At 37.4% G+C, this 14,315-nt stretch overlaps 1 protein-coding gene across 3 annotated transcripts in view; it reads left to right on the top strand.

Annotated features, from left to right (window-relative positions):
• Positions 1-14,315, top strand: part of pdlim5b (PDZ and LIM domain 5b) — a 49,020-nt gene that overhangs the window by 14,735 nt on the left and 19,970 nt on the right. For all 3 annotated transcript variants that reach the window (XM_038296823.1, XM_038296821.1, XM_038296820.1), the window contains exon 3: positions 7,044-7,195. In XM_038296823.1, coding sequence (XP_038152751.1) covers positions 7,044-7,195 — 152 coding nt within the window. The remainder of the gene's footprint in view (positions 1-7,043; positions 7,196-14,315) is intronic.

Here is a 14,315-nt window from a genome sequence, read left to right as displayed (position 1 = left end):
AAGGGAAGTGTCTGTGTTTATTTGTCGTATTTCTGTCTTTCTTCTGCCTGGCAGTTTAACTATTGGTTCAGAAATCAAAAACGGTGTTTAAAAAGCTGCCACTGTGTTGGATATATCATTTCTTTTATTTAAGAAAGTTTTAGGACTCCAAACATAACTATCTTTTTTGGCTCTTTGACAATGCTGGCTGTCTGGTTTTAGCCATAAATGCTGGTGCAGAAACAAATAAAAGCAAGCTGTTAAAGGATAAAAACATACCCTGCATTTTAGGAAACCACAGAGACAAGTTGTGGTTTGTGCTGCTTAGCTGGGAAGCAGCTCGTACTTTCCTAAGCATCCATTGTGCACTCTGCAGGCTGCTGGGGATGCGTTCAGGATCCATATGGATTTACTAGAAGCTGTTCTCTGCAGTATCTGTTTGATCCCTGTATGATTGGTTTCTGTCTGTCTGGATCTTTTTTGGGGGGGTGCTTTTAGGTTTACTTATGCAATATGGCAGGGCTATAAAGAGTAGCTGAGCTGTCACTTGATTTAGATCATTCATACTTTTTAGAAAGATTCTTTATCCCGTTACTGCACATGATTTGTGACATGGGGAGAGCTTTGACTAAAACCTGCAATTTTTTGTGCCACCATTAAAATTATTATCAGGCATGTATAGTTATGTGGTGCTTTATTGATTTAATGTCTTCTTTTTTCTCAAAAAGTTCTAAGAATGCCCCTTTGGATAAAGCCCTGCTGTTTACATTGTGTTGTAACGCAGGATGCTGTTATCTCAAATCTAACTTTAAACCAGGCAGGATGGAGTTAGGGCCCAATCTTGGGTTTCCCTCAAACCTTTTCATATCTTCTGGCTCAGCAGGGTAAACCAGCTGGCTCTCTTCTGGACCTGTCTATGAGGAGTATTTAGTATTCAGTGCATGGTCGGGGCTACACTGTGTGTTTTTGTTTGTGTTGTCATGGTAATTTGACTTAGAGCTCCTTTAAGGTTTTCCTGGCATCTCAGGTTTTGTAGCTGCCACAGTGATATAGTAACAGACTGAGGTCAAACCATGACAACCGCTTGTCTACCACTGTTCATGTCCTTAATTGGGATATTTGGCTTTGAGAAGATGATCCTTTGGTATGCAGATGCCTCTACACTGTTGTGTTCTGCTTGCCACAAACAAGAGTATTAATATTGCAACTTTTGCATGATAGCTTGGTATTCATTTATGTTTTCAATTTAGTAAATGAAGACTTAAAGCAAATTGAACTTGTAGTTATCTACAGCCCCGTAGTCCTGAAGTGGAATTGATGTGACAGACTTTATATTATCCTTGAGGGGGGGTTACTTTGCAGCAGTCAAACACTCTGCACAAACAATAAGCGCTCACAAGAGAGAGAGGAAAAAACATTAATATCTATTTATTTTGGAAACGACACAGACACTATTGTATGGGCTACCGACATGGAAGTGCTATATTCGGTGTCATGTTTATGGAAGCTTGATTGTTTGTCTTAAAAAGCACAATTCCTAGGTTTTTATAATCTTTTATATATATTGGTTGAACCTATACCCTAATTCATATTTATATAGAATCTATATAGCATTGTTGGGATGTTCTTTTAGAAAAAGAAGCTCAGAAATATCCCTAAATCCACTGTCAAAGTGAGTACATAAGACTAAATCACATGCCATGCTTGTCTGTATAAACCCATGAATGTTCCTTTCTGTTTCCCAACTATTCTACATTTTATAAACTGTGTTTAATTAGTGGCTTTAGTGATGAAATGCATTAGTAGTGTGTCAAGTCATAGTAGATCTGAAACTTTATAGGTTTGTGTCTGAAATTTGGCATCAGAAGCCTCACACATGGACTGAGGTATTTAATCTGGCAGCATTGTGTCACAGAGAGCTGCCTTTCCTTTTTTGTGATGACAGGAGCGTTAAACCAAAGTCCTCTCCATATAAGGTCCTCCGTCTTACTCCATCCTGCTCAGACATGGCATGCGGCTCACTGGCCTTTCAGCTCCCACCACAAGATACTTCCTGTAGCATGACTTCTCAGATGTGAGACAACTCCATTCCTTATTCCATGCTTTCGCCAAAGGCAGGAAGTTGCACACTGAGAACCAGGGGAGGTGATTAGTGTCCTCATGACAATGGGAGAGGCTGAAAGCAATGGCTAGTTAAACTGTCGAGAAAAGGTGTTGATGAAAGATGTTAAAGTGTATTATTTAGATTTAAATGTTTTCAAGTATGTTTAAAGAATCAGCTTTATGTTCAACTGAAACATTAATAGACTGCCAATTTGTCTTTAAACTTCCATTCATCAAGGATAATACTATGGTTGCTTGCTTTTTTAGGCAAAGGGGACACTTTTTTAACACAACAAAAATGTTTTTTATGTTCTTTTTGGTTAAAATGTAACATCATTTCTGTTAGAGCTGTATAACATGTTAAATTCCCAGCTACTTGTCTGACTTATTGCCTTCACAGAACCACACTGAAAACACCAGTCATTATTAATGACTGCACAGCAGTAAATTTACCAGTATGGCGAAGAAAACCACGAAACAGTGGCCTCACTATGATGCAGGCGAAATCCCATTCGCTTCAACACAGCTGGACAGTTACCCTTATTAATTTAAAAAGCACAGCCATCACCCACTCCCGTAATTACATTAAATTTTTACACAGCCATTACATGGTCTTTTCCATTTTATGTTGCAAAGATTTAAGTAATTCCAAGTTTTAATGGTGGACATGAAATTATAGGATCTGATTAAACACTATGTGACAAAATACTTCTCTCTTTGGAGAACAGCAAATGTCAATTTTTATAACTTATCTGCTTTCTGTCACGAGTTTCTCCCGGACCTTGCTTGATTTATATTTATAGACTCCACATGCCAGAGATTCTTACTCAACATCTATTTGTTTTGTATCCACATGAGATCGACAGTGATTGAATGGGGGAAAGTTGGGATTTACAAAGTATGGTTTGTTCACTTCAGATTACAGTAAATCAAAATGTGCGCTTCAGAGAAGTATCTTATTATACTGCACAAAATTCCAGTTTCTCTAGTACCGATCTCTGAAACTGTGGGATTCAAAATAGCTGACATACTTTAAAGTCTGTTCTGAAAATAAAAAAAGACTTTTGAAAAGTTGAGGAGGAGGATAGAAAAAGTAAAACTATTTTAATGAATACATTTTATATGGATGAATGTCAACTTCTTGACAAGACAAAAAGATGATAAAAGGAGGATTTTCTCTATGGAAACTATTTATGTAGGCCGTTGTGTGATCTCTGTGCTAGAATGGATGGATAAAGAGGATGAGTGAACTCAAAATGTAACCCTTACTCTCTATTTATTTGATTATTTATTCAACTTGAACATGAAGCTGTTTATAATCATCACAATCTACAAGCCTTTTCCACTTGTGAAAACAGAGGTTTTGAAAACGAGGATTGTGACGAATACTCTGAGAATGTTGGTTGCTTCATTAAAAGTAAACCAATATGATTCACTAAATGCTTGTAGGTACGTCAGAATCTGTGTCACACGTTTAATTAGCAAGTGATTCACTTAAAGGAAGGAGTCTGTCCACACACTGGGCTTTTCAGAGCCCTATTATACCATGTGGCCTCATCATAGATGACCTACACCAGCGGTCCCCAACCTTTTTTGCGCCATGGACCGGTTATATGTCAGGCAATATTTTCACGGACCGGCCTTTAAAGTGTGGGGGGTAAATGCGATCAAATAAAATGATACAAGCGGTATAAAATCAAATACAAACAGCATAAAAATAAAAATCACCACTATTGAAGTAGTGGAAGCCCTGAGCTTGTTTCTCCGAAACAAGCCGGTCCCATCTAGGTGTAATCGGAGACAATGACACACGTAGTATGCTCCTGATGTCCAGTCTTTTTTTTTTTTTTTTCTATGCGGCCCGGTACCAAATGACCAACGGACCGGTACTGGTCCGGGGCCCGGTGGTTGGGTACTGCTGACCTAGACCAGTGATTTCTGACCAGGGGTACTAGCACTCCTAGTGGTCTGCCAATGCATTGCAGGGGGTACATGAAAACCTTTAATATTTTACTTTGCAGATAAAGAAATAAAATAAAATATGTCTGGGATGGGTTTTACTTTTTAAGGAACCAAATGCAAAATAAACCAAGATTTTATCAACCGAAAAGATAAAAAAAAAAAATAAAAAGTCATATTGAAATTTTCTGTAAGACTAGAGCAGAGGTCACAGATTAGCGGACCGCGGTCCGGATCCAGACCCATCGGCTGGCTAATCCGGACCCAACCTGATTTAAAAAATGTATAAATTACCGCATGTTTTTCGACGACAGTGTCTAACTTCACTTGCGCCACTTCTGCTGTTAATATGGTAAAGCCCTCCGGAGTGCCGGGACCAGGCTACACGTGACACAAATTAGCCAATGAGCTGTGTCAGCAGGCAAACCTGTTGCAAACTGGGTGATGGGAAAGAAGGAGAAAAGCAGAGAAATTGTCGATTGCTGGAAGAACTACGGTGAACTGGCAACAGAAAAGTGAAATGTCCTGCTCAAAGATCACCCTGCACATTTTGAGTATGTTTGGCTCAACCTGCTGCTGTGAAGCAGCATTCCCCACCATGAACATTATCAAAAATAAATATTGATCCAGGCTTAAAATGAGCACCTTGATATGTGCTTGAGAATGGCTTTGTCGCCATTCAAACCCAGGTTTAAGGTTCTAATTGAAAAGAATTAAATGTCTGAGTATTAAATGTTCAGGTTGAGGAAAATAAAAAGATATTTTTCATTTTATAATCAGTTGTACTTTCTATTTTTTTTGGAAAATAACAACCAACTCATGGTATTATATAATGGCCAAGTCCAAAAAGGTTGGGAACCGCTGTCCTAGACGTTGGTATCCTTACATCAGCCTCAGCTTTGAGCTGTAGACTTCCTGATACTGATCAAGTAGCAAGTGAGGGGAGGAAAGCAGCGCTCTTCAAAGCCCAGAGAAAAATGTGGCAATTGCTGGCACTAGTGGTGTCACTTCCTCATTCCTCCATTCCCTTTCCCATTCTTTTCCTCTATTTTGTTACGTTGAGAGTAAACACAATGGGACAATGGCTGCATTTCAGAGTTGCCCAACCTGAATGCATTCTTTAGCTGTGAGGAAAGGGGATATGTTGTTTTTCTTTGTTTCGCTGTCCTTATCAGTTTTGGTTCGTATAAATAGCTTCACCCAACTGAATGGGGGTGAGGATAACAGATGCAAGATAAGGGATCCTAGAAATTTGCTGAGTTGTCTGTAAGAGGTTGTTTTTTTTGTTTGTTTCGCTCAATATCTAAACCAGCAAGCAGACAAAATATTGAGAAAACTCCTTTTGTTGAACTTTCCCACTTTACTTAAACTGTCTATTGTCACATTGATTCATGTTGGATCACCTCGTTGAAAGATGACATGAAGTTATGGTGGTAATAAAGACTAAGATAATGAGTGCACAGAGTCCTTTTGGCAGTCAGCATGGCTGTGCAGGGTTTGAGTGTGTTAAGAGAGTGCTGATTGATTGATGAGGTGTGCACAGCCTTATGTGTAATAACATGTCAGTCATCACACCTCAAAGCGTGTCATGCAGTCGTCACGATTTTATGACGTTATTTCCATGCATAAAATGCAAGACTCAGCACAGTGAAAATTGATGAAACATTGGCCTTAACTCTCACTTCGCTCTGCAAGACACTTTTAAGACCCTGTTTTAGCTTTCATAATAAAAACCATCAGGTGATACTTTGGATTTTTATGGTAGCCATACTAAAAAGGTAATCTCGTCTTACTTTTCATTTGCTTTGGAAAATCTTCCGTATGATAGAAGAGCTTACAGATAGTCAATTTTGGTTTGAGTGCATGAGGAAGCAGTTAATAAAGTATTTTTCTTTGTTTACCTGTCTTAGCATTAGTTAATATTCTGCTACTCTCTACTCATATTTCCTTCTGCTTGAGAAGAATTACCTTTGCAAAAAAAAACTTCCCTATGCAGTTATGGAGTTCAACGCCTAGCACATTTTTAACACTTGGTGCACCTTGGTTTTTTATATATTTGGATCTAAAGCAGTTAATCTGATTGATCTAGTATTAAAATATGTCTAGATTAAAGATTTGATCATTAGGGGATCATATTTTTCGTAACATATTTCATTTGGGGTCTTGTTATTCAGGTATTTGTTCTTGGTTTTAGGAAAAGAATGTTTTAAAGTACTTGTTTTGGTTCTATTACACAATGACCTTAAACTAAAGTATTCAGGATCTGTGTGGACTTTCATTATACCATCTATAAACACGTGGTAATGATTGATTAAAAATAAAAACAAGAGTTAAATGTTCCTCTGTAATCAGTTTTCCACTTTCTAACAGTAAGGTGCATTTTTAACAAATTCCAGCCCTTTATTTTAGCACCTATTAAGACCTCAATATGCGTCATAAAAAAACAAACAAAGCTGTCATGGTGGATTGGAATACAAAGTAGGAAAAGAACTGAACCAAGATAGATTGAACTTTAAGCACCAAAAATAAAAGATTATTTAAAGACGACCTTGAGTCGGATTCAGAATATTTGTAACATTAAAGCCAAGATGTTTCATAGTTAAAAGGTTTTAGCTTTAAAACTTTTCAGTTTTCATTTCTTCCATCATGTGTCCAAGTCATTTTTTTATTTTTTTATTTGCAGATTGTTGCTGTGGAAGTTGAGTAGTATCTGAGAAATGTTTGGAGAACAAGATTCCTATCTCAGCTGATAAGACAGGAAAAGGAAAGGAGATCACAATGGTTGTTGGTTATGAGAAACAAATCAAACAAATGTGCTTACATAACTCCCTGAAAAGTCCTTCTCATGTCTTTAACATGAGAAAACACTAGGTTTGAATTATAAGTGTTTGAAATTGGAGATTATATGGAGAAAGTAAAGACGACTCCTCATTAAACAGAGCTGGTATAACCCAAATCTATTCTTTCAATATTGAACTGTTTGTTTTTGTGTTCCTTTGCAGCTGACTGATGGCGGCAAGGCAGTTAAAGCTGGGATGAACATCGGAGATATCATACTTTCTATCAACGGTATTTCTTCAGAGGGTATGAATCACCTTGAAGCTCAGAACAAGATTAAGGCTTGCACAGGCAACCTCAGCCTCACTCTACAAAGGTAAGAGTCACACTTACACAAACGTTTACAGCATAATTCACACACTTTTCCTATAAGGTAGACCTTAGGTTGGTTTTCACATAGTTTTCCTTTTTCTGAATTTATTCTACTTGTGTATATTACATTTGTGCCAAGATTTTGCCTGCAAAGGAAATGTAGGTTCAGAGGGAAATGTATCTCTTGCTTTTTAAAGTTAATATTTGAAATGATGGTGTCTGTGGATGAATCAGGTGGTTGGTTAAAACATGGACATGCATGGAGAGCTGCGTCAATGTGGCCATGCTGATTGAAGGTTAGAAGCAAAACAGGGTTACAGGTGAGGCTAAAGTAGAGGACACTAATCATGGACACCCAAATCTGTGTTAGAGTCCTAGGTGATGTATCTGTTTATCTTTTTAAGAAAGGAAAATAATATACCTGAATGAAACCTTTCTAAAGACAAGTTGTAACTAAAATGTTGCTCACATAACATCTATGAACTTTCAGTAAGTTTTTAAGATCTAACCTCTGCAGGGAGGGCAGCAGCACCTGTTCTTTCTCTTGATATAATGCTTTCTCAGCAGCTCGCTGTGCAGCTTTTATATAGTTTAGGGTTATCGTTATCTCTATCAAAAACTAAGCAAAAAAATGCTTGCATCACTGAGCATGTAGAGAAACATAAACATACTGTTCTTAGAGCAATGGAAGACACAACAAGAAACAAATGCAACCAAGGGAAACCAAACAAAAACCTTGTAAATAAAGAAATAGATTATTATAAATTCAAAAATCTCTAGGTTAAATTTGCTTTGTTAATAACAATAGTATCTGAAAACACTACATTTTCTCAGAGGTTGGGAGTAACTTTCATGGTCATTGACAACATTTGAGTATCATGTTATCTACCGTGTAGTAAAAGACATTTTTGCAGAGGCTCTAAACTGCATTCATGCTCCTGCATGTTTGGAAAAGCTAGACTTTACCTCTGAGCGTGGGCAGGGTTCACATTGCAGCATTATATTTAGGTTGTTAAAAAGCATGGCAAATGCAAATGTACTTGAGGTTCGGGACCATTTGGTCTTCCATAGGGCCTTTTCAAAAAGCAAAATCTTTAGCGGATCTTTTTCGAAGCCACAGTGTTATGTATATGAATGCTGCATATCACACAGAAAGGACATAAAGTACTATCTTAATTCTAGGTTACCAATCCGTAACTAATAGTCTCCACATGTCCTTCCATGCTTTGCCTATTGCAAAACATTTGGCTCTGCATCGATTCTGCTGCTTCTACAGACTTGGATATTATCACTGCCTCCCTTAAGCAAAGAACATAATCTTAAAAGGTAAGCCTTAGTAAATGCTAATAGCTTTAATGATCTTTGTTATATCAGAGATTAAGCTTCAGAGATCATCTTATTCCATTCAATATGTGTCTCATTTATCAGATTAAAAGTACCTCTAAATAAAAATAATCCGTAAGCAGGTATTAAACATACTTCTCAGTAAGCACACATTTGGTGTGATATGATTTTAAATGTCCTGTTCGTGTTAGCTGTAAGGAAATCATTGTATTAATCAGTCTGTGTGTAAAGCATATATTTTACTCAGCAAATTGTGTTTCTTTGGGAGTGATTTCTTGATTGATAAAAAAATACTTCAAACTTAAAGTAAGGGCTAAGCTTTAGCAAAGCATTTAAGAGATTAAAAATTTTTACTGCTTTTTGTCCAATTGAAGTATTTTAGAACATCAATAAACTACATTTTACTGCATAGTAGACCAGTTTTTCATTTGTTTTATTTTTTTTACAGTATGGGATACAGCAATACTTACCTACCTAGACGTATGTGGAAAAACAGTTATCCTCCTTTTTTAAATATTTTTTCTATAATTTTCCTTTTTTTTTTTAGAAATCTGATTGTCATGTAGCTTTTAACAAAAAGTTTTCACTACAGCCAAAATCCAGACCTGTTTCAAAACATGAGTAAAGTCGAAAAAGATTGAAGGAGGCAGGCCCTAGTTCATGATCCAAATAAATTCAAGAACAGATGTGAAAAACATTGAGATTTATCATTGTGGACAGGGGTAAGTGAGCACCTTCTAAGGCTCTGAGTGTCCATTGACTCACAGTCAGAGAAATTATCACAAAATAGAGAAAACATGCAATATTTCTGAACCTGGAGTGGCTGACCTGCCAAAATTACTGCAAGAGTAGATCAGGAATTCATCCTGGAGGGAGAAAGAACCCATAATACCACCGAATGCTTTGCAGGCCCAGTTAAGGTCGCTGTAAAACTGATTAAAACAGGAAAGGCTGTGCAGAAATGGCATGTAGGAGAGTTAATCTGCTATCAATATATCAGGTAGATATCAGGTGTGTTGAAGCACCGAAACATCTAAGGCTGCATTCATTTTTTTTTTTGCCCATATGCGACCTGGATCTGTAGCCTGACGTAGTCCTACTCAATTCTAGTCAGAATATGAGTCTGATACTGCTCCATAGAGCTGTGATTATGGGGCGTGTTTTGAACGAACCAGGAAAAAAAATGCCTCTGCACTCAAATGGATAGACCTACAACCAATAAGAGCAACGGAGTGCGAGACGTATGTTAAGCGACACATAGTTTTTGTCAACAAAAATCAAAGCGTGCAGTTGCACGCCTAGAATAAGAAGATGAGCCTTGATCGCGTTTCTCTGTTCCTCTTTTAAAATTAATTTGCTGTCGATAGCTTCTAAAACAGACCTAATAGCAGAATCTACTCACCCCAACTCTCCAGCGGCAGCCATTGTTGTTGTCACCCATGCGCGTTTTGGTCACATGGTTGATTACTTTACTGTTGATCATCTGTCCATCATCGTAAAAAGCCCGCCCTGACAATTTGATTGGCCCGCCAGATATTGTGCTAGCATACTCGCGCTATTGTTGAGCAATGCCAGACCGAACTTCCCGACCTCAAACGTTGTGGGCGGGACTAAGTTCGGAATGGCACCCAGGCTACTGGATCTGATCTTTTCATGGATGTCTGAACAACACAGATCCGATTTTTTCGAATCCGACCCAGGCCACTTGGCTATGTGGTCCTGAATCCGATACAAATCTGATCTTTTCAAATGTGACCTGAGTCTGAACGGCCAGGTCGCATTCATCTGACCTATACGCCATTAATACCCGACAAAGGTCAATGTTCTGGATCTTGTTACACAGAAGCGGCAGGAAAAACAACAAAAATGGCGGACGATGATGTGGAGAGTAGTATTTATGTTTAACCATCTTGAAAAGATTTTGTTGTTATGGTTGGGAAAGGTCGCTAGATGTTCTCGAGCACTACCATCCATGTTTACTTCTGTAAACACAGAGCACACTGGCCTGTGACGTCATTGCGTCCTCTACTGCGCATGCAGGACATTTGCGTTGTATGACTGCAGTTCACACAGGAGATCACATACAAGTTCAGAGGTGTCAAGTAACGAAGTACAAATACTTCTTTACTGTACTTAAGTACACTTTTTAGGTATCTATACTTTACTCCATTACTAATTTTTCTTCTTACTTCTGACTTCTACTCATTACATTTTCTCACGAGTATCTGTACTTTCTATTCCTTACATTATTAAAACAACCGTTACTCGTTACTTTTGGCTTCGGTTTAATGCAGAGGTCACGGATTAGCGGACCGCGGTCCGGTGTTATGCGGTTGTACAGAGCGAGAGCGCGCCTCGCTCTGTACAACCACATATCAACGAGGGAAATGGATTAAACTATGACCAATAGAGCTACTTGTTGTTATATTAATGATATAAAAACGTTTAAATATTCCTCTCCTGAGGAAAACATTTGTGATTATATGGAAGATTCATTTAAAAAATATATGGGTGTTATGAACAACATTTAATCCAAAGATTTTGAACGAGGTACGGCTGATTTATTTTTTCTAGTCTCTTGTTTTTCACACACAACAATAAACAGTGATGCCGACGTGAGTTTGGAAACCGAAAAGCTTTGTCTGAAGCGGAAAATCAAACGCGCATCAACACAGCACAGCTTTCACAGACCAGTGTGATGCATTCACGAGCGTCAGATAGCTATGGTGCATTCAGGAGCATGGGACATTTCATATTTTCAAGGAAAGATACATAAACGGAACAGAACTTAACTAATACAATAATGTATCTATTCAGAAACAGTGTGGACTTTTTTTTATAATACTGATTGCTCTATAATTGTAATTCTAATTTTTGTTTGATTGTGCTCATCTGCTAGTTTTTTATTTAAAAAAAAATCTGTAATATTAGCAGCAAATTATCAAAGTTTTTCAAAAGCCAGTTTAGAAGCTCCAAATGAGGCCTCAGATCAGACAGCGACAATTACGCTGTCATTGTTTTACAGGTAGAATTTGCATTTGCTGACCCTTGACCTTTAACTACTGATGGATGTATAGGAATACAGTCATATAAGTGTCAACTCCTCTGAGATAACACAGGATGCAATTTTTTTTTTTTTTCAATTTAAAAATTTAATGTATTTTCTTTATTCAGACCCACTGATTTTAATTGGCTACCCCTGGTTTAATGTTTGTAAATATTTATTTCCCGTCATGTGCTCCATCCAATGCAGATCATTGGCTCCATCGACATCTAGTGAAAACTAGTGTGATTGGATGAGTCATAGAACACAAACACTCATTGGTTAGCTAAAGGAAATCATCAGAAGCAAGGAAGTGTTCTTCAAACTGCTAACGTGAATTGTCTATGCCATGCTAAAATGTGGGATTCAGAAAAAGATGTTGAAATGTGTGAAAGGTCGGACACAGGCGAGAGCGTATCGGGAGACGGAGATCCTTGGCCCTATCTCAGAGAATTTTTAGAAATAGTCGAAAAATTTATCTTTAATATTCATATAGCGGCATCTGGCTGTTTTTTTTTAAAGGTTACTTTATACTTTTATACTTGAAGTAGTTTTTGGAGCACATACTTTTTCACTTTTACTTGAGTAAAGAGGTCAAATTGATACTTCAACTTTTACCAGAGTGTTTTTAAACTGCAGTATCTATACTTCTACTTAAGTAACTACTTAAGTACAAGTTGCATATATTTGGAAATGTTAACGGGAACGCAAACAAAATTGGATTTCATTAAAAAAGCATCAAGGCCTGCAGTGTAAACGTAGCCTAAGCCATGCAGGGCAGTGTGCCTTGAGGACCGGGAACGAAAAACACACTGGTTTAAAGTCTAAATCTTTGATAATTATATAAACATCTTAATGATACGCAATGTTTTTTTTTCTTTGTCAAATATCAAAAGAACCCATGTATAAGGATTTTTAAAGGAGTTTCTCACGTTTCAGGGGCTTAAAATTAATACAGTAAACCAGAAGAAAACATAATTCCAACAGTAAAATATGTTGATACTAGTTGGGCTGCATAACTACTTCAAGACCTGGAAGACTTGCAGCATTTAATAGCAACACTTGATGGCAGTTTTTCCCGCTGATGGCGACACAGGCAATTATGTTTTATTTTTCAAATACAGTCAAGTTCGCTTGCAAAATATTTTTTTTTTTCCTAACAAATAATAAATCATGATTTTGAAGCTTCTGCCACTATTGTCAGTTTATGTCTGTTGGACCTAAACATTTGATTCCTATGAAACATCTTTGTTTAGAAATAAGGTGGAAAACATGAAGAAGCTTTAGGATGATTTCCTTTTAAGTAGTGTAAAGCTGACAATAATGTGGTCTGCCATATTCTAGTTTAAGTTAAGTTATCATTAAGGGAGCCGTATTTCAAATAAGCAAAGAGTCAGTGTTGTGTGAGACGGAGACAAATGGAGCCAAAGCACGCACATTTTCCAAGCTGTAAAACATGTTGACAACAAAACTCAAAGTCTGCTCTGCCCGTCCTGTCATTCCATCACCACATCAAAGGAGAAAGGAGCCTCTTTGCTTTAATCGTGGGAAAGCCATCTGAAAATAGTCCCGTCCCACAGCTGTATATAATCTGCAGTGTGTAACGGATGCATAATGAAACTTCAAACATTTCTGGCGCTCGTGAAGCAAGCAAACTACAACTAAATTACCCTGCAAACAACAAAGTTCTTGTAACAATTGGTGCTTAATTGTGGTCTGTTTTGCTTGTGTTGTGTTTATTATTCACATTGTATTTATTGAGTTTTCTGAGTGCTATTGTGAAAGGCGGCTTAAAAATTTGTAATCTAAATAAATAAATGCTAATATTGTCCTCTGAAACAACCCAGCCCGAGAAATCTAAATACAGCACAACTAAAATCAAACATACCCCTCGGAGTGACCGTTATTTTTTTTTCTCTTTCTCTCTGTAATTTATGGTTTCGATGATCACTGATAAGGCTGCTGACATTCCAGCTACGCAGGGAGAGTGCTGCTAGGAGATGATTAATGGGACAGTTTTGCTTAGTTATGTCACTTTGTCATAGTTTACATTCTTCAAGCACTTCCTTAAAAAGACACTTCAGTGTCTAAATCATCTGTAGGAGGAGCGAAAAAATACCTGACTAAAGAGAAACACTCTTGGATTTATATTTATTTAAAGTCAAGTACCCAGACTCACTGTCTGAATAAGCTCACACATTATTTTATATGGATATTTAGGAATTTCTTTTGGATTGGATTAGGAAAGATATGGATTTTATGTCAAACCGAATGCTGCATCCTCTGTGCTCTTAAACACCCACAATTAAGAATATTTAGTTGACAAAGATGCTCAATATTTATTTTTAGAATGGAAAATTTTCCTATGAGCCTAGAACAACTCTGCCTGTTTCATGAGTCGGGGTAAACATGTTTTTCTCTGAGCGGAAATGAACTGTGGAAGGACACTCCTTATCCTGCTCTAATTCCATAATCCATTAAAAAGGTAATTCAAAACAATAACATGTTCAGTTCGGAAAAGCCACAGAGAGCCGAGGTTCCAACTAAATTAGTCAGATAGACAATATCCAGGTCTGTAAAACTGCTATTTTTAAAGCGATATTTTGCAGCACAGCTCAGTGTTTGGAAATTACAACCAGGAAAGACAATGCAATGTTTAATGCAGCTCTATGACTGTTTGACAAGTGTGTTTGTTCACATGAACCAGAAGCATTCATCGTATTGTGTTGAACAATAT

The sequence above is a fragment of the Cyprinodon tularosa genome, unplaced genomic scaffold, assembly GCF_016077235.1.
Source record: "Cyprinodon tularosa strain WSP-4 unplaced genomic scaffold, ASM1607723v1 ctg378, whole genome shotgun sequence".
NCBI classification, from domain to species: Eukaryota; Metazoa; Chordata; class Actinopteri; order Cyprinodontiformes; family Cyprinodontidae; genus Cyprinodon; species Cyprinodon tularosa.
This window is presented reverse-complemented; position numbering and strand designations above follow the sequence as displayed.